Raw genomic sequence first — 20837 nt, 5'->3', positions numbered from 1 at the left:
TATATTTTGAGCGAAGATAGAATTACCATAAAATTTTAGTATATTCCCATTTTTATAAAAAATAAACAAACAACTATATAGGTATTTGCTTGTAAATAAGCCTGGAAGGTAAGCAAAAATATTAATAGTGGTTATCTTTAGAAAGAGTAGTTTTCATTGCTGGGTGAAATTTTCTATCTTGCTTGCTATATAGAATAAATATATGCTATAAACAAGAGAGGAAAATACCTTCTAGCTTTTTCTATGCATATTTAAAATTAAACATTTTACAAAATCACTATTGTACTACATAATGTTTTATATCATGTTATTCTGCCTTTTTAAAAACTTCACATAATATCATGTTATTTGAATATTCTTGAAAAAAGATTATTTGGGGGTACCTGGGTGGCTCAGTTGGTTAAACATCTGACTTCAGCTCAGGTCATAATCTCATGGTTCATGGGTTTGAGCCCCGCATTCGACTCTCTGCTGTTGGCAGAGCTGGCTTCAAATTCTCCGTCTCCCTCTCTCTCTGCCTCTCCTCTGCTTCTGTTCTTGCTTTCAAAAAAAAAAAAAAAAAAAAGATTACTGCCTGAATTATAATTCATGGATCAGAGTCAACTTGTTTAGCTATTATTGTATCACTGAATGCCTAGGTTGCCATTAACAATTTTTCATCACTTATGGGGTGCCTGGGTGGCTCAGCTGGTTGAGTGTCTGACTCTTGATTTCAGCTCAGGTCATCCCACGATTTCTAAGATTGAGCCCCATGGCAGGCCCTGTGTTGACAGGTTGGAGCCTACTTGGGATTCTCTCTCTTCTCTCTGCCGCTCCCCTGCTCTCTCTTTCTCTCACAAAATAAATGAATAAACTTAAAATAAAATGCTGTAATTAGCATTTTTATAAATAAATTTTTGTCTATATCCCTGATTATTTCCATGGGTGAAGTTCCTAAAATAAGGACTATTGGGTCAAAAGACATGACTGTTTTAAGATATCTTATTCAAAGGACTGAATTCCTTTGAAGATACAGTAATACTGAATTGTTTATTCTTTTTAGTTTCAATTCTGCCAGTGTAATTGCCTAAAATTTCTGTATTTTCTATGGAAGTAGCAAGGAAAAGGGGTGAAAAACTTGGAATGACCATTGCTCTAGTAGGCAGGAGACCTAGATTCTTTAGGTCCTCAGAAAACTCCCAAATGCCCAGAAGCTCTACTTACCTTATCTTTAAGATAAGGGAGGGGTTTCACAGCCCTACAATTCTCTAGGTCTCCTCAGGCTACCAGGAGAAATGCTGGGCTCTGCACTGTCAGAAAAGCTGCAAATGAAGATATCTCAGTGGATGATATGTTTTCATGGTCCCTTCCAAGAGATACGCTTTTTCTTTCTTTTTTCTTTTTTCTTTTTTTTAAAGATTTTATTTTCAAGCAATCCCTATACCCAGCGTGGGGCTCAAACCCACAACCCCAAGATCAAGAGTTGCATGCTCCACTGACTGAGCCAGCCAGGCACCCCAAGATATGCTTTTTCATAAATAAAGTCCTTAAAAACACTGTTAAGCAGGTAGTATTCTCTCTGTCTTATAGCTCAAGGATCTGAGGCCCAGGGAATTTGGGTAACTTGCCCAAGATCATTCAGGTAGATCACCCCTGGCAGAAGTTAGAATGAGATCCAATGTTGTGTGGCTTCACAGTCTTTGTTGTTACCACTTTACAATATCTGGAAGTTGGAAAGAAATTGTAGATGTATGGGCTTGATTTTATTGACCACATACACATTCATAAGTTCTACATTAATCATTTCTTTCCTAAGAATTTTTAATTTTTTTTTTTTTTTTTTTTTTTTTAGTGAGCCCACCCAGCATGGGGCTCCAACTCATGGTTCCTCTAGGGCTGGTTATGCTGTAGTCACTTAAAGTTAATGTAGCTTCATGTTGTTGCATGTTCCTCTGACTGAGCCAGCCAAGTGCCCTGGTAATTTTTATTTCAAAGGGACTTAATGGTGAAGCACTATTGATGCATTAATTCCAATACCAGAAGAACAGTATAAACAAAACCACTGGGAATGTGGTACTATAATTTTATGAAAAAATAAACCCACAAGAATATTAACCTTAGAAGGTGCAGGAATTCTTTCAAAAAATGCCTCAAACTATTATGGTAACTTTTTTTCCTACCTGAAGTCTATATTGGCTAGTCCTTTATAAGTTTCTCTCCTCAAATACTTGAAAAGACACCTTATGAATCTGCAAGCATGTGAATGTAGAATTTTTATGTTTTGCTTTATTTTATTTATTTATTTATTTATTTATTTTTAACGTTTATTTATTTTTGAGACAGAGAGAGACAGAGCATGAATGGGGGAGGGGCACAGAGAGAGGGAGACACAGAATCGGAAGCAGCCTCCAGGCTCTGAGCTGTCAGCACAGAGCCCGACGCGGCGCTCGAACTCAGGGACCGCAAGATCGTGACCTGAGCTGAAGTTGGACACTTAACCGACTGAGCCCCCCAGGCGCCCCTAATTTTATTTTTTTAAAGTAGGCTTCATGCCCAGCGCGGAGCCCAACAAAGGGCTTGTGCTCACGACTGTGAGCTGAGATCATGAGTCACTCAACCGACTGAGCCACCCAGGTGCCCCAAACGTACAACATTTTAAACAATTTTACTGTGTTAACTGTTCCTTGAGAATCTCTGTCTTTCTCAGCCCTCTTGTTATTTTTCTTGGTCCTTCCCCCCCCCCCATGTTAATACTTTACAAAGCTCTGTAGAGTCACTAAGAAGCAGATTTCTATCACCTATAACAAAATACCTAAGATCATTTCTTGTATCTCCACTCACATGCTACCAACTTCAGCATCCTTTGGTGAATTAATCTTTCCAGTTTCAACAACGTGAAGCTACATTAACTTTAAGTGACTACAGCATAACCATCCCTGGATGAAACATACATTTGCCAGGAAATGAATATTTAAAATCTTCACATTTTCAAGGGTTGTAAAGTTTGGCTGTTTTTATAGAAATCAAACAAACCATCCATCATAAGTCTTTAGTATTTTTGTTTTTCTATTTTATTGACATAGTTGTTTTTGCTAGTTATTCCTGTAGTGTTTACTGAATTCGTGCTTAGTTCCAGAAGAGCATGGGCTATATTTGTCTTGCTCACCATTATATCTCTATCACCCAACACATAGCAGATACCCAATAATTATTTGTCCTCTGCCCACCCCCCTCAGTTATTGAGATATAATTGACATAATGATAAATATTTGTTGAATGAATGAATCTATATATTCTTCCCCTATTGATTTGAAATACTTTTTTTATGAAAAAGATTTTTTTAATGTTTATTCATTTTTGAGAGAGAGAGAGAGAGAGAGAGAGAGAGAGAGAGAGACACTAAGCACGAGTAGGGAAGGGGCAGAGAGAGAGGGAGATACAGAATCTGAAGCAGGCTCCAGGCTCTGACCCTTCAGCACAGAGACCGAAGTGGAGCTAGAACCCATGAACTGTGAGATCATGACCTGAGCTGAAGCCAGACGCTTAACTGACTGAGCCATCCAGGCGCCCCTGAAACACTTCTTTTAAACTCACATTTTAAATACAGCATTTCTTTGCTAAGCTTGGAGGTCACTTTCCATAAATACTGCCTCATAGTTGGCGAGACAAATCAAGGTGCAGTAGAAAACAGGGAGTGGGGAGAGGAAAACAGATAATAAATTTGTGCTTTGAGCATGTCCTTCTTTTTTTTTGAAAAATTTTATCAGTTTATTTATTTTTTGAGAGAAAGAGAGAGAGAGAGCAAGTAGGGGAAGCACAGAGAGAGAATCTCAAGCAGGCTCTGCAATCAGTGCACAGAACCTGATGTGGGGCTCGAACTCACAAAGCACGAAATCATGACCTGAGCTGAAATGAAGAGTTGGACGCTTCAACTGACTGAGCCACCCAAGTGCCCCTGGGCATGTCCTTCTAAAATAAGCCAGATTTACTGGCTTAAAAGATCTTCTCTAGCAGGAAAGCTTTTTCCTCACTTTTTAAATTATGTCAGAAGACATTATTGCAACCTTATCTACTGAGATACAATCTCCTATAAATGTTATGTTATGCTTATACAGACTGTACCTTACTGGACTTGACGTTTAATTATTTTTGTTTTTGTATTCTTTCTCAGTTCACTTTTTGGCTCCATTTTGGGAAATAAATCCATACAGGTTTATTCAAAATTATTCCACTAATGGGACATTTAGGACCTATGGCCAGATCTATCTGACCCAGGAGATTATTTTTTCCTCATCAATTAGAAGGCAAATATTTCATGATTAATATGGCTGAAATAACATTCTTAGGTATTAATTAGTGTAGACTACAACAGTCGCTACAACAGTCATAATCTCTGGTGTAACTTTGTGCCTTCTCATTGATCCAAAAGTGTGTCCTTCACTTTTTCAAAAAAAAACTGTGTCCAGTTTTTTGTTTCCCTTCATGCTCAACAGCTTCTGTTCTCTCTAGTTATAAACAATGAAACAAATGGACAATCTAATATTTGTCTGACCCTCAAGGTCACATGTGGGATTCAGAGTTTCAAAGTTAAGATGCAACATTAACGTACATTACTTCAGGAGGGACCTAAAAGAACACAGATAATAAGTGGCAAAATACTGTATCAAGAAATGTTAAAAATCATGATAATTTTGGTATGGGCTTGGCTAACACTTTTTAAACTGGACCTTTGTTTCCTTTATTATACTTCTGATTTTTCTCTATTCTTTTCTTGCCAGTCTAAATAAATCTTATCAGAGCCTCAGGGACAGGAGCTAAATCAATTCTATGTGGTGTAATAGCTGGACACATGTTGAGGCCCAGATGTTGCTGAATGTTTCCCCCCTCCCCCCCATTCATTAAACACCATGCCTTCCTTCAGAAACACTGATGTGTTTCCAGCCTTTTTTCTTGATTTTATGCAACCTTACCAAAATTTTTATCAGCCTTTTCTCTGAGTGCCAACAAATCCATCTGCTTCAAAGCAACAAATGACACAGCCTAAATAAACAATCTTATAGTGAAGGTTGCGGAGTCACTCACTCCATTTTTATGGCCATGCTGATTCGGGGCATTCTGCTGTCAAAGGCTGAGTCCTTTCGGGAGAAACAGTGATTTTTCCCTACCCGACCAGGAAGGATGGAATCTGACAGGGCAAAGGCACGCCAGCCCTTCAAGAGTGCCCACCTAAACCACCAGGGAAGCTCAAGCTCATTTCACTGGCAATTCCACAAAGGGCGCGCCGCCCTTTTCGGACGATCGAAATCACCTGTTCAAGGTCGCACATCCTCTAGGTACCGCATGCAATCAGCAAGGTTAGGCAGGGCTGCTGGGTCTACCGCCGGTTGGCTCTCGGCGACACACCGGGCCCACCTGGTACCCTGCAATCTGCGCAATCGCGGGGAGAACGCGCCCTCTCGCGACCGACTTCCCGCCGCAGCCCGGCCTGGAACAAACGCCCTCCGGGGCCCGCGACCCGCGGCGGCGTGGCAGGGGCCCCGGAAGGAGGCGGTGCCGGGGCGGCCCGAGGCTGCGCGTGCGGGAGGATGGGGGCGGGGCGCGCCTATATAAACTCCGTGCGGCGGAAAGGGCGGGCCTGGGCGAGAGCGGCTGAGTCGGCGGAGCGCCCGGCGCCGCAGACGCCGCCAGCGAGGACAGGGAGGGGAGAGGGAGGAGGCGGGAGGAGGAGACGCAAGTGCGGGGTGGCGCCGGTCCACCTCCGCAGCTCTCCTGGCTCCCGCCGGCTTTCGAAGGCGGGCCCGGGCTGCGGCAGCGGCACCGGCCTCGGCGGCCAGCGGAGGTGAAGCCGAGCTGCGGGGGCCTGTGGGTCGACGCGGCGTAGGGAGGGCAGGGCAGGGCTGGGCGGCCGCCGCCGCGGTGAGCTGGAAGGGCAGCTCGGCATCCCCGGGGCGGGGCCGTCGAGGGCAGGTGGCCCGTGCGCTTTTCTCCGGGTCGGCCTCCCCAGAGGCACCTGCACACGGGGCCCCAGCCTGGTGCCGGGGCGTCCGGAGGCTGTGGGAAGGGCGGGGGTCGGTGCCCTCGGGGCACTTAAGTGACCACCCAATAGAGGCGACTCTCGCGCGGGGCGCTGCGGGGACTGAGGATCAGTGCTGGCGTGCATGGGGCCTGTTATGCCCTTGCTTTGGGGTGCTCCGTAAGGGGATGCGCGGGGGTGAAGGTTGCGAGGACCGCTGACCAGAGCGGTGTGAGGCTCGGGAGGATGAGCCTTTAAACCCGTGTGGTGTGAGTGGTTATGGGTTAGTCTGAACAGAACAGAAAACCAACTCGGGGCGCTCGCAAGCACCTCGCTACAAATGTGCAGCAGTGACGGACTTGCCTTGTAGGCCCCAGAGCAATCAAAGGGAAGTTAGGGGTCTTGTTCAAGAAGCTACTCCTCAGTTAGTGAATGAGGCTCTAAAAGAATTGTGTGTTGGGAATTTTTCTTTTAAATGGGCTTGTTTTTATGATTGCGTTTGGGGTTAGTGGTGAGGGTAACGTAAAGAGGTTACAAAGGCTGCCTTAAGGTCCTAATGGGGAGAGTTTTTTTGTGTGTCATCATTCGACCATAGAAATTATTCAGAATGTGGATTGCCCTTACGAGAAGAGAGGAGCTCTGAAGCCATTGCTTGATTAGCAGTTCTCCCTATGTGGAAAGTTGAATTTCTGGAAACATCCCCCGTATTGTAGATTTTGCCCACGTAAAGGCGCTAGCACTTGGCACTAATCTCCTTAAAAGTAGTAAGATGGAAACACAGTACCTAGCATCGCTGGGTTTTGAGCTCACTTCTGTGCAAAAGAATTTTGAGGGAGTGGGTCTAGATTTTTCAGGGAAGTTCGAATCTCCATGGTCTCCTCTAGTCTTAATTTACTTTTAACTTTTTTTTTTCCTTCCTTCCTTCAGCTTCATCTGTTTCAATGGTGCAACTCTCTTCATCTCCTTTTGGTTACCAGTCACCTTCAGGCCATTCAGAGGAGGGAAGAGAGGGGACTATGAAGTCAGCCAAGCCCCAAGTGAACCACAGTCAGCATGGGGAAAGCCAGCGGGCCATGAGCCCTTTGCAGTCTGCTCTCAGTTCTGCTGCCTCTCCTTCCCAAGCATATGAGACATATATCGATAATGGACTCATATGCCTTAAACACAAAATTAGAAACATCGAGAAAAAGAAGGTAACTTTTTTCCCTCCCATCCCTGTATATGTACCATCTTTAATAAGGGTTAGGGAACTGGCATTTTTGCTTTCTGTCAGGGCTCGGAGGTACTCTTTCCTAAAAGATTTACCTAACCTTGGGATTTAGCTGGCCGAAAACATACAAGTAGGTTAAATATTGGGTATATTAAGCATTTTATTTGATTTCTCAGCATAACTAAATAAAAATATTCCTCATAGTAAAATTACTATGCATGCTGCTGTTGAAATACTTGAAGAGCCAGCAACTTTAAGTCAGATTAATTCTTTGAGTGTAGTATTAATGTTTCTTTTCATAGATGAGTAATAGCCTGATTTTTTTTTTTAGCTTGTTTTCCTTGTGACTTTCTGCAGCAGTTGATATTGCAGTAAAGCTGCTGCAGTCATTGGAAGCTTCAGCGATGGGAGAGCCAGAAAAGGTTTTAGCACTAATTTTTGTGTTGCTAGGTGATCGTTTAAGATTGGTAGGTTAACATTGTAGAAAGCCTTATAAAGAGACTCAAATTATATTCAGCCCAATGTTACAGTAAATGCTGATGTAAAGATCCAAATCATTCCTTATTTCCTGAGTCATGTAGCCTGTGAAACAGTGCTGCACGTTGCTTTGTTGTGTCATGATTCTCTTTTGCTTGTGATAGTAAGGTGAGTGATTGACTATCTGGACCTGGGAACACTTACATATTTTTATTCCAGGATCTAGTTCAACCATAGGAAAGTTGCTTTTAATGGAGGAGTATGAAGAGATTTTTGAGTCTGGTTGACTCTGTCTCCCCCCAGCCCCCACCCCCCATGCCAAGGTAGGGAAGAAAGACCAGTTACTAGTAGCTTCTCTGTAACCCTAGCTCTCATCAGTTGTCTTTTGAATGCATGCAGTTGATCACAAGTGTGATAAGGTGAGTGTGCCTGGGTCAGCACAAATTCCCTGCCACTATGGGAAACTAGTCAAAGCACGATCTATTCAAAGCAGGATCTGTTGATGGAGACTCATTAATGTCTTTTTCCCAGGTGGAGGAACTACATATATGTATATACTTACATGCTCTAGTGTAACTATAGTACCTCCTTAAGTTTGAATACTTACCTGGTCAGTAACAATGCTTTTGTTTCAAGCTTCTGGAAAAGCAATTTAAAACTATAAAGCCAATATGGGAGAAGCCTAAACATTGCTTTTAGAATACTGTAGTGGGTCATGTCATTATTCTGGGGACAATAAATGCAATTTGTCATGTATTCACTGAAATATGAAACTCAATAGGAAAAAAAGCTTTGAGTTAAGTCTATTATAATGCTAGAGAAAATATCTTCTACATTTCTACACTTCCATGAAGAAGTTTGCTGTTCGACAAATGCCACGTAATTCAACAGGTAACTAATAGTTTAAGCATGAGGTTAGAACAGGATTTCTCCGCCTCAACACTATTGACGTTTTTGTGCCAGATAATTCTTTTGTTGCAGACAGGGTGTTGTGTGTGTGTGCGGGGGGGCTATCCTGTGGAATGTAGGATGATTCCCAGCATCCTTGGGTTCTAGTCACACGATGCCTGTAGCGTTCTCCACCTCCCTCTCATCCTTCAAGTAGTGACAACCAAGAACATCTCCAGACACTGCCATAGATCCCTGGGGGTCAAAATTATCTCTGATTGAGCACCACTGGGGTAGGGGCATATGATTGACTAGTTAAGTGTCTGTGTGTTAAGTAGTCTGATGGTAAGTAGAGGCCATGAAGAGAAGAGTTTTATTACTGCTTAACTTTTCTAATTCCACACTAATGTTGATTGTAATATTTTTTCCCTGGCTGGATCTTATCTACAGTTGCTGCCTGCCTTGTAGTAAACCGGTATTCTTACAGATTGATAGCATACTTCAAGAACTTTGTTTTCATAAGAAACAGTCTGGTATTTAGTTTATTTTTTTCAGAATTGTGTATGAGACTACAGTAGATACAAGTTTCTCTTTTGTAGCTCAAACTGGAGGACTACAAGGATCGCCTGAAAAATGGAGAGCAACTTAATCCAGATCAGTTGGTAAGTAGTGTATAATCCTTGGGTCACACTTGTTGGCTTTTTTCTTTTTTTCTTTTTTTTTCTTAATAAAACTCTAGACGGGATTGGTGAGAGCAAAGATTTGATAAGGCCAATAAAGAAGAGCGAGAATCCACTGGATTTTTCAGAAGACTTTTTTTTTCTTCACTTATGAGATCTTACAGACTTCTTTTGCACTAGCAGATGGTATGGATGGAGGTATGGGTTGCTAAAAGTGAAAATGTAGACTATTGCTAAACATATGGATTTAAGTTAAACTTTTGTTAGGCTGAACTAAAGAGGTGGAGGGATGACTAGCTTTCCACTGTTCACTGGTATATATAAACCTGACATCTTTCTGCTCTAAAATGTAAAAGAGTATTCTAGCTTGCCTAGGTTTTCTCCTTTTGCTTCTTAATCCTTTTGTATTTTCTCCTTACTTTTCTATCTTAGATTGCTATGTCACCTCTCAGGAGGCATGTTTACTTGATACCTGGCCTTTTTTTTTTTTTTAACTTTAGTATGAAAGAGTATTTGCAACTTTTAAAAATATTGTTTAACTTGTCTGTGGTATACCTGGTATCTGCAAGTTTTATCTAATGTGGTGAAAGTTTCTGCAATATGGAAATAAAAATGCTTAATTGATGTTTGTCTGATATCTCTTGGCTAAGAAGGGACAGAATTAAAAGTTATTTGATCTAGTCTGTAGACCTATCATCTTCATCTTTTTCAACTAAGATTTTTGGTTGTGTATCACAGATACTGGCATTCGAGATCTTTTCCCTTATTGACTCCTCTTCACTGACCTAGAATTTTTGTGATGTAGTAAATTATAATTTTGCTGAGGCACAGATTTGAATTGTGTGAGCTCTGAGAATGATGTGCTCACATAGCCGGTGAGAGGACTTAGCTGGGTATCCAGCATTTCAACATAGCTTTGTTCTCAAAGTAGTCATGGTATGTTCAGTAACTTTTGAAGTGATAATATTTTTCTTTGTGTAAGTATCCTTGAAGGAAGTGTTCTGATATGGTAGTATTCTTGATTTGGGGGAAATATGGGGGTTAGGGAGAGGGAGGTTGGTGGTTCTCATGGAAGCTCTCTAGCAAAGGTCAAGGACATGCTGTATTTCAGAGCTCTGGCCAGTAAACTGTAGTCTCAGTATTTCATTACTGTCTTTATAACTACATGTTGCTTCTGTAGCATTAACTTTTATTTCTTGAGTTAAATGCTGACAACTGCCAAATTTATGTTGCCAATAGATAAGCCCTTGGAACCCGAGATTCCTGTGTTCAGTTGCTTATTTGGCATCTCCCGACCCCCAAAACCTGTTCCTCCTCTAATCTTAATGATGTCAGTTAATGGCTTGGGGAACTAAAAGGATGGAGTTGCCAAAATCCTTGGAGAATTTCTCATCTATTTCCTGATACCACACATCTAGCCCATTAGCAAGGTCAGTTCTACCTTCAAAGTAAATCCGGAAACTGGCCATTTCTCAAATTCCGCTTCTGCCATCCTGGTCCAGGCCACATCATCTTTCATCTACATTACTGTAATAGCTTCCTCACAGGTTTTTCTATTTCTGCTGTATCTCCAAGCTTGTTCTCAACATGGTAGCCTCAGTCATCCTGTTCGGATGCAAGTCAGTTGGTCATTCCTCTGTTCAACTCTCCATTGGTTCCCATCATGGCAGAATGTCCTTAGTGTGGCCTACAAAGTCCTACAAAATATGCTTGCTACTTCCTTTCACATCTTTATTTCATGTCCTGTACTTCTGTCCCTTCCTAGCTTCATTCCGGCTACATTGGCCTTCTTGCTGTTCCTCAAACATCCCAGGCACGCTTTTGCTTCAGGGCTTTTTGCACTGTGTGCTGTTCCTACTGCCTGGGATGCTTTTTCCCAGGTGTCTAAATGGCTCAATTTCCAACTTCCTTCAGCTTTTTATTTGAAGGTCATCTCAGTGAGGCTTGTCCTGACAACGCTATACCTCCATTCCTCCATTCACACTCCTTAGCTCTTTGCCTTGCTTTAATTTTTTAACTAGTAGTGCTTTTCTGACAAACTATAAAGTTTACTTTGTTTCTCTTTCTCTTAAAATGTATGTTTCATTAAAGTAGAGATTCCGTCTGTTCATTGCTGTTTTCCTAGTACTTAGAATAGTTTAGAGAATATAGCAGACATGTAAAATATTTATTATGAAAGGATTTACTAAATATAAAATGAATGTTATGTTTTTAGATAAAATTAAGCATATAGTTTGTGGTACTTTAAAAATTTTTTTTTTTTTTTTTTTTTTTTAACATTCATCTTTGAGAGACAAAGTGTGAGTGGGGGAGGGGTAAAGAGAGAGGAAGACAGAATCTGAAGCAGGCTCCAGGCTCTGAGCTGTCAGCACAGAGCCCTATGCTGGGTTTGAACTCATGGACTGCAAGATCATGACCTGAGCTGAAGTTGGACGCTTAACTGACTGAGCCACCGAGGTGCCCCTAATTTTTTTTTTTAAGTTTATTTATTTAGAGATAGAGTGTGCAGGCAGGGTAGGGGCGGTGGAAGAGTGTGAGAGAGAGAATCCCAAGCAGGCTCTGCACTGTCAGCACAGAGCCTGACATGGGGCTCTGTCTCATGAATGTGAGATCATGACAGCCAAAATCAAGAGTTGGATGCTTACCTGACTGAGCCACCCAGGCACCCTTAGTTTGTGGTTCTTATGGGAATGAACATCTCTTCATATAAGCAATATATATTTAAGGTAGAAATTCAGAAAATGCAGATAAATTGGAAGAAAAAAAATCTGTAATCTGATCCCTCAGAACTGTCATTAGTAGTGTAGTGTTTAATTAGAAAAATCTAAGTTTAGTTTTTAAAGCTGGTAATAATTCACATAGTTCAGAAATTAGGCAATAGTTTAAAAGACAGTTTTTCTTTCACCTTGTCCTTCCTCTGTTCAGTTCTTTCTTACAAAGTAAGGCCCTGGGATTATGATCTGAGCTGAAATCAAGAGTTGGATGCTCAAATGACTGAGCCACCTGGGTGCCCCACTTTCTGTTTATTTCTAATTTTGTGTGGTTGTATTTTCCCAGTTTACTTTTAATTAAGTTAGCTAGTGCTTCTTTTTTTTTTTTTTTTAATTTTTTTTAGCTTCTGGGTTTTAGTTTTTCTCTTTTTCTGCTGTCCTTTGTTTTATTTGCTTCACTTTCTAACTTTGAATTAAGTGTTTAATTCATTTGTTTTCTTTTCTCCCCCCCATTGGTTTGCATTTAAGGCTGTGAATTTTCCTTCAAGTACTGCTTTAGCTATACATTTGATACTGTATTTTCAATATTGTTGGCTAAAAATTTTGTAATTTCAGTTTGTAAATCTTCTTTAACCCAACAGATATTCTTAATATTGTAAATAAAACTTTCTATGATCTGCATGGCTATTGTAATCCTTTTAATGGTAACTCTTAAGTAACCTGTCAAGACTAAGCTAAAGACTAATAAGATTTCATTGAGATTTCTTTTTTTTTTTTTTTTAATTTTTTTTTTTTTTCAACGTTTATTTATTTTTGGGACAGAGAGACAGAGCATGAATGGGGGAGGGGCAGAGAGAGAGGGAGACACAGAATCGGAAACAGGCTCCAGGCTCTGAGCCATCAGCCCAGAGCCTGACGCGGGGCTCGAACTCACGGACCGCGAGATCGTGACCTGGCTGAAGTCGGACGCTTAACCGACTGCGCCACCCAGGCGCCCCTCATTGAGATTTCTAATATAAACCTAGATTTTTTTCCTTTGAAATAGTAAGATTGTTTAATGAAGTTTTTTAGAGTCCCATTATAATTTTAATATTTATTTTGGTTCAGATCTGGATTTGAAATAGAGAACTGAGATTCAAATGAGTGCTTGAGCAAAAGGCAAATGGGTACTTTCAGCTTCAGTGAAACTTTTAGTTTTAAAAAATTAAGATTTGGCAGCCATCTCTAGTTGCTAAACTCTGACCCTATGTTATATTTAATGCATAATACAAAACTCTTTTATTAAATAATATGAAATCTTTTCTGCTTTGTAGTCCCATAGCAGTTGGCCTTATCAAGGCAAACCACTCAAATGTTACATGGGCTTCCTAATTAATATCCTTGTTTTGAGTCCATCCTTTTCAGTTCATCAGCCCTACTCCCTCTAGTGTTCTTTTTTTGAAACGGAAATCTCAGTATAGGATTCTAATCAAAAGTTTAAAAATTCTATTGAGAATTTTAACATGTTTTCTTAAAACTTTTTTTTAAAAGCCTATTTATTTTGAGAGAGAAAGAGCATGTGCATGTGCATGTCAGTAGGGGAGGTGCAGAGAGCGGGAGAGAGAGAATCCCAAGCAGGCTCTGTGCTGTCAGCGTAGGGCCTGACTTGGGGCTTGATCTCACAAACTGTGAGATCATGACCTGAGCTGAAATCAAGAGTCGGACACTTAACTGACTAAGCCTCCTAGGTGCCCCAAGAATCTTTAGCATATTTGAGCCTAAAATCATGTTCTGAACTGTGTTTTATTAATTCAACCATAATATATTAAGTACTTACACTGGGGGATTCTGGGCTTAAATGCTAGGGTTATGATGTAAGGGACAAATGTGATCCTTGCCCTCAAAGATACAGTGTGATGAGAAAGAGGTAGGAAATAAGTGAATAAAAATGTGATGGTGTTAGGGTGAGGTACAGAGTGATAATGGATTGTAATGAGGAATTTAACCTAGTTTGGAGAATTGAGGACAGCTTCCTTGAGAAAGAAGTGCTTCAGTTCAGACCTAAAAAATGAGAAGGACTTAGCAAGTTAAAATGGGGAAGGAGGAAGAAGAGCAGGCTAGGCAGATGCTAGCATGTGTAAAAGTCCTGAGTAGGGAAAGAATGTTTTTACAAAGAGGAAACTGGAAAGAAAGCCAGTATCGATGGAGTGATGTAGTTGGAATGGGAAAGCTACATGTACATCCTTATTTCCCATTTAAAGACTGTGTTTTTTCTTAAGGTCATCATAAATGATACAGATAAGTTTTAAGCAGAAAATAACTAGATTTGTAATAAAGTCACTTTTAAGGGTGAGTGATGGTTTGGAGGTGGTAAGTGTGGGTGTAAGAAGACTAGATAATGGTTGGCTGTAGTCTTGGTCAGAAGTTATAGATATCTTGCTGGTACCAAAGTAGCAGCAAAGGAGTTTGGGTAAAGTAGATTCAAGAGATAGAATTAGCATAGCTTGGTGATAGGATCTAGTAGAAGGAAGAGCCAAGAATGGGTTCCAGGTTTCTGGCTTGAACACTTGGATGGATGGCAGAACCATTTATTGGGCCTGGAAACCCTGGAGGAGAAGATGATTTTGGGAGGAGAGGATAAAAAGCTCAATTTTGGACCACTGATCAAAAATTTTTTTTTTTTAATGTTTGCTTATTTTTGAGAGAGACAGATAGTGCATGTGAGAGCATGAACGGGGCAGGGGCAGATAGAGAGGGAGACACAGAATCCGAAGTGGGCTCCAGGCTCTGAGCTGTCAGCACACAGCCTGACGCGGGGCTCAAACTCATGGGCCATGAGATCATAACCTGAGCCAAGATCAGATGCTTAACCCACTGAGCTACCCAGGTTCCCCAGGATCACTGATTTTTTAATGTGGCTGTGAAACATTAAGGGGTGGGTAATATCGAATAAGTGTTTGAGTTACAGGTCTGGAGCACAAAGAAGTTTAGTCTACAGTTAAGCTCATCTGTGTGGTTGCTAATTGAAACCATAAGAAAAGATGAGACTATGTTGGATGAGAATATAGAAAGGAGAAAAGCGTAGGACAGAGGAACTTTGACATTTAATGTTTGGATAATAAAGGCTAAAAATAATTATAGCTAACTTTAGGGTCAGGTATCATTTTGAGTGATTTGAATTGGCCAACATCTCTGTGATGTAGGTCCTGTTTATTTTGTAAATGCTAAAAACTGGGGTGAGAGAAGTTTATGGAAAAATTACTGGTAAGTAAAAAGCTGGAGAAATGGGAGAAAAATGGAAGTTTAGTGTTACTAAAAACAAAGAGATGTTTGTAGAGCCAGAAGGTGCCTTTGTGTGGAAGTCTTCTGAGAAACCAGAATGAGAGTTGTAAAAGATCTATGGATTTAAAAGGTGGTATTGACATGCTTGCTTTAGCCAGGATAGTTCTGGTGGAATGATGGAAACAGAATCCAGGTTGATAAGGTCTGAAGAGGAAATGGAGACTGTGTAGCCATTTTTGAAACTTTGAGACTGAAAGGAGGGGGTTGCCAGAAAGGCGCTTTTTATTTTTCTTATTTAGATTGGGGGAGACTTGAACTTGTATTTATTTATATATTTATTTATATTTATGTTTTTGAGAGAGAGGGCACAAGTGAGTGAGGGACAGAGAGAGAATCCCACAAGGGACAGAGAGATATACAGAGAGAAGTGGGGCTCACCTGGGGCTCGTGTTTTACCAGAAGCGGGGCTTGTGTTCACCTGAAGCAGAGCTTGAGCTCACCTGATGTGGGACTCGAACTCACAAACTGTGAGATCATGACCTGAGCCAAAGTCATATGCTTAACAACTGAGCCACCCAGGCTCCCAAGACTTGAACTTGTTAAGTACTAGTTTAAGCATCAACAGAGAGTGAGAAATTCAAGATTTTTAAAAGGGAGTCATAGAGTAAGATTTTTTATGAAGACGTAATTGAAAAGGATAGAAGGTAGAAGGATATTTCCTCCAGTAAGCAAAAAAAGGGAGGAAGAAAGGATGTATTCACATTGGATGATGTGATGAAGTTAAGGTAGTTCCCATTTGATGCTGCTTTTCTTGAATTAAAGTTAATACCATTTGGGAGTAAATATGAGGGAGTATTCCCTTCTGGTTTTATATACCTCTGAGGGCTGTATACTATGATTATGTTATCTGTGCAAGGTTCTATAGTTGGAAAACCTCTTCGTCTTTTTTATTATGAAATAATACAGCTGCAACTAAGTGTCACTTCTAGGTTATACTGCATAATGAAGCAAGCATCAGAATCCACCATTCAACTCCAGTAGTACATTACCAACACCACCAAAGCTCCTTCCCAGTTCTTTCTCTTTACTGTAACCTGACTCTGAGCTGCCCACTGCCATTTCCTTGCTTTATTTTATTTTTTTTTTAATTTTTTTTTCAATGTTTGTTTATTTTTGGGACAGAGAGAGACAGAGCATGAACGGGGGAGGGGCAGAGAGAGAGGGAGACACAGAATCGGAAACAGGCTCCAGGCTCTGAGCCATCAGCCCAGAGCCCGACGCGGGGCTCGAACTCAAAGACCGCGAGATCGTGACCTGGCTGAAGTCGGATGCTTAACCGACTGTGCCACCCAGGCGCCCCTCCTTGCTTTATTTTAATAGCACTTGTTTGTTGCCCTTGAATCTGTTAGTTGCTTTTTCGTACCTTATAATAAATGTTATCATACTGTGTTCTGCAGTTTGTCTTTCACTCATTATGTTTAGGATTTTTATATTAAGGAAAGTAGTTATATTTTATTTGTTTTTCTCTACTTAGTAGTAGTTTGTGAGTAGATGATGTCCTACTTAGAGCAATCTTATATGTGTTATTGAGACACAAGTGTGAAATTTTTCAGGGTGCACCTGAAAAATTACCTATCATGGGCTATACGGTATGCCCATAGTTAACTTCATAGGTAAAAATGCCAAACTTTTCCAAAATTATTATACTAATTTATGCTAATGCTGGTAGTACGTAGTTATATAGTAGTATTTAGGTAGACTCTATACTTTTGTAAAAGCTTATGTTATCAGATTGTTTTTAAAACAGCTTTTTTGAAGTATCATATATAGATCATAAAATTAACCCATTTTAAGTATATAAGACAATGATTTATAGTCAATTCGTAGAGTTATGCAGCTTCCATGACAATCTAGTTTTCAAACATTTCTGTAACCCTTCCAAATTCCTTTTTGTCTCCTTATTTGCTTTCTATCTCTATAAGTTTGTCTTTTCTGGATATGTCACATAAGACAGTCTTTCCCATACGGCTTCTTCGAGTTATGATTATGTTTTTGAGGTTCATCCTTGGTGTAGTATGTATCATTAATTCATTCCTTTTTATTGCTGATGAGTGTTCCTTTGAATGATTATACCACATTTTGTTTATTTACCAATTGCTGGATATTTGGATTGTTTTTATTTGGGGCCATAATGAATATGCTGCCATACAAATTTGCATGTAAGTCTTTATGTGGATATATGTTTTCATTTCTTTTGGGTAGGTACCTAGAAGTGGAATACTATATAACTTTAAATATGGAGACTTTAAACTACTGTATATCTTTATGTGGTTAGACAAGTTTCCCACCTTGGTCTGTTTCATATTAGCCCTTTGTTTTTCCAAACAGATTAAAGTCCCATTAAAAAAAAATCTATGCGTTTCCTAATTACCAACTTTGTTAATCTGTGAAATCTTAAAAAAAAAAATGCCCCTTGAATTTACAATATTTTTGGGGTGTCTGGGTGGCTCAGTCAGTTCAGGTCTTGATCTCAGGGTCATGAGTTCAAGCCCTGTGTTGGGTTCCATGCCCGGCGTAGAGCCTACTTAAAAAAATTTACAATATGGGGGCTCCTGGGTGGCTCAGTCTGTTTAGTGTCTGACTTTGGCTCAGGTCACGATCTTGCTGCTCATGGGTTTCAGTCCCACATCGGGCTCTGTGCTGCCAGCTCAGAGCCTGGAGCCTGCTTCAGATTCTGTGTCTCCCTCTCTGCTCCTTCTCTACTCATGCTCGCTCTTTCTCTCTCTCTCAAAAATAAATAAACATTAAACATTTTACAATATTTTTGTTATAACCCTTAATTTTGTCTGTTATAGGTAATTGTTTACAAGTCTTTTCTACCATAGTATAAATTTCTTGAAGTTGCTTATTTGTGATCCTCATTCTGCTACTTGTGTACTATATTTGTGTAGTGAATGAATATTGACAGAGGAATACTATTGGCTCATTGCTCTTGAAAACCACAGGCTCTAGGGGTGCCTGGGTGGCTCAGTCGGTAAAACTTCCGACTTTTGGTCATGATCTTGCAGTCTGTGAGTTCGAGCCCTACATTGGGGCTCTGTGCTGACAGCTCAGAGTCTGGAGCCTGCTTCGGATTCTGTGTCTGCCTCTCACCCACTCATGTTCTGTGTGTGTGTCTCTCTCTTTCAAAAGTAAAATAAAACATTAAAAAAAATTTTTAAAAACCACAAGTCTGGGGCGCCTGGGTGGCTTAGTCTGTTAAGTGTCCAACTTTGGCTCAGGTCATGATCTCATGGTTCATGTGTTCAAGCCCCACATCGGGCTCTGTGCTGACAGCTCAGAGCCTGGAGCCTGCTTCTGATTCTGTTTCTCTCTCTCTCTCTGACCCTTCCCTGCTCATGCTCTCTCTCCCTCTGTCTCTCACAAATAAACATTAAAAAAAGAAAAAAACACAGGTCTCTCTGATCTTATACTGTACACTTCATAGTTAGGAACTCAAGTCTGTTGTTATGGCTCAGATTTCTAGCATAAAAATTGAATCTTAAAATTTATATAACTTCTATTAAATGCTCTCTCTTCCTACGTTTTTTGAGTATGGCTAGTCCATAAAGTCTTAAGTCTTTTCTACTCTTTTTTATAGGAACACTTATTTTGACATATTTATATTTAGAAGTTAACAGAATTGATGTTTTCTTATCCTATTTGGTAGGAAGCGGTGGAGAAATATGAAGAAGTATTACATAACTTAGAATTTGCCAAGGAACTTCAGAAAACCTTTTCTGGACTGAGCCAAGATGTGAGTACGTTTTCTTTGCTATTCCTGAAACCACTTTAGCCACGGATCTGGAAGAAAATATTAGCGTTCATTAATGGTGTTCAGTTATTACCATCCATCTCATTCCTGCTGATATTTTATTGGGGGTGAGGGGGTTGACAATAGCTATTGAAGAACGAGTGTTTTCAGATTTCTGGAGTCTCAAGAGAGCACAAATGGTGTCCGAGTATGAGACACTGTGAATAAAGTATTAGTTGTCCAATGTGTATTCGCTGTGGAGTTTTAGAAATCATTGAGAAGGGGAATAAAAACTATTTTGATGGACACAGTTTACAAAAGATTTTTTAGAATATAGGCTTGTAAATTTGTATAACACAGGCTTGTAAGTTTAGCATTATTTAACGTATAAAGAAACAGAATTGGTAGACTCTTTTTCTTGAGACCATGGCAGTTATTACCAGGAAGATTTGTGATTCATGGTAAATAGAGTTAAGTCTGGTTTCACAGCTTGTTAGGGTCTCTATGTTGGCAGTCCAAACTTCTGTCTCTGACAGATTTAGTCAGTAATTAATATGAAGCCTTAAGCATTCACTAATGAAATATTCTTCCCTGTTTTAGAATTGTATTAGAAGGCCCTTTAAAGATCATCTTTTAACAATTAAGAAATATTTTTGTAAATTCATTTCTGGGATGGGGAGCATGCTTCATAAAATAGTCTCTTTCACTTTTTGGGTATTTTCTTGTATAGTGAACCAAAATTCTCTTCTCCATTCCTCTCACATCAAAAAACCTCCAAAAACAAACAAACCCAACACATCATTTCTAGGCTGAGGACATCTATCATCTTTTTATAATATCATTGCTTTCTCTGGATGTTTGACTTACTTAACTCTTAAAAGGTAGTGTGTAAATCTGAAATAGCCTAGTATAGAGCCATTATCTTCTGTTTTCTAGAAAATTCTGTTAATGCAACTCTAAGATGACATGAGCTCTTTTTGTCAACCATATTTTAACTCATGTTTACTCATTTATCACTTAATTTTAGTGCTTTCTGTGAATTTCACAGTTGTTAAATATTTCTAGGCTATTTTAGATACTTTTAAATTGATTTTTTTCCTTATGATTAATCACTCCCCCATTTGTTAAATTTATTTAGTTTTGACCCACTTTATAAAAAGATATTTCATATCTTCTTTCTGGTTGGATGTTTGGAAGTATACTTCTATAATACTTAAAATTTTCTATTATCTTTTTTTACTCAAAATTATTTGATAATTTTAGTTTTTCATTCAGGTGTTTATTTTTTCAAAGTATGTTTTGTTTCTTTTATCCTTCTTTTTATATTTAAATCTTTTTTTAAACACCTTCCAAGTGCCAGGTACTTCTGTAAGTCAACTTGATTTTTACAGCAATCCAGGAAATAGATGTATATAGCCCCATTTTACAGATAAGGAATCCAATGCTCAGAACAAAAGGAACTTCTTCAAAATCATATAGCCAGTAAGTGGTAGAGTGAGGGTAGGACCCTAACTACTCTTTATCTCTAAAAACTGTGTTCTTTATACAAGTATATAGTATCTATCTATTTACATGCTTTTCCACTGCTGTTGTCTAGAGGTAGTTACCAATTCACCAAATTTTGTTGCTATCCATGAGGTTATTTTTTCTAATTTGTATTGTGGATTTACTTTCACTTTAGGTGAGATATTAAGGTACTTTGGAACATGCCTTAATGAATAAAGACCCCAAAGGTGCTTGCCAAATACCTTCCAGCGTAGTAATTTTTTGAGTTTCCTTTTATTAAAGCCTTTCTTTTGTCAAACCTCTTTTAATGAGAGTCAGT

General features: G+C 39.6%; 1 protein-coding gene and 1 long non-coding RNA gene across 17 annotated transcripts in view; one reads left to right on the top strand and one right to left on the bottom strand.

Moving 5' to 3' along the window:
* Nucleotides 1-323: 323 nt before the first annotated feature.
* Nucleotides 324-5507, bottom strand: LOC122472169. The gene is made up of 2 exons (XR_006294376.1): nt 5288-5507; nt 324-540 (listed from the first exon to the last, which is right to left on the bottom strand). It is a non-coding gene; the product is annotated as an uncharacterized LOC122472169 (long non-coding RNA).
* A 109-nt stretch (nt 5508-5616) lies between these two features.
* Nucleotides 5617-20837, top strand: part of CAPRIN2 (caprin family member 2) — a 45436-nt gene continuing 30215 nt past the window's right edge. For 13 of the 16 annotated variants that reach the window (XM_043562632.1, XM_043562628.1, XM_043562626.1 and 10 more), the window contains exons 1-4: nt 5625-5818; nt 6920-7185; nt 9167-9229; nt 18929-19015. In XM_043562632.1, the coding sequence (XP_043418567.1) occupies nt 6934-7185; nt 9167-9229; nt 18929-19015 (402 nt within the window). In that variant the 5' untranslated portion in view covers nt 5625-5818; nt 6920-6933. Of the gene's footprint in view, nt 5819-6919; nt 7186-9166; nt 9230-18928; nt 19016-20837 lie in introns of all 16 variants that reach the window. The other 3 variants (XM_043562629.1, XM_043562627.1, XM_043562621.1) reach the window with 1 other exon arrangement.

Source organism: Prionailurus bengalensis, chromosome B4 (genome assembly GCF_016509475.1).
Source record: "Prionailurus bengalensis isolate Pbe53 chromosome B4, Fcat_Pben_1.1_paternal_pri, whole genome shotgun sequence".
NCBI lineage: Eukaryota > Metazoa > Chordata > Mammalia > Carnivora > Felidae > Prionailurus > Prionailurus bengalensis.
The sequence above is the reverse complement of the archived record's forward strand: the minus strand, read 5'-3'. Positions and strand labels throughout refer to the sequence as shown.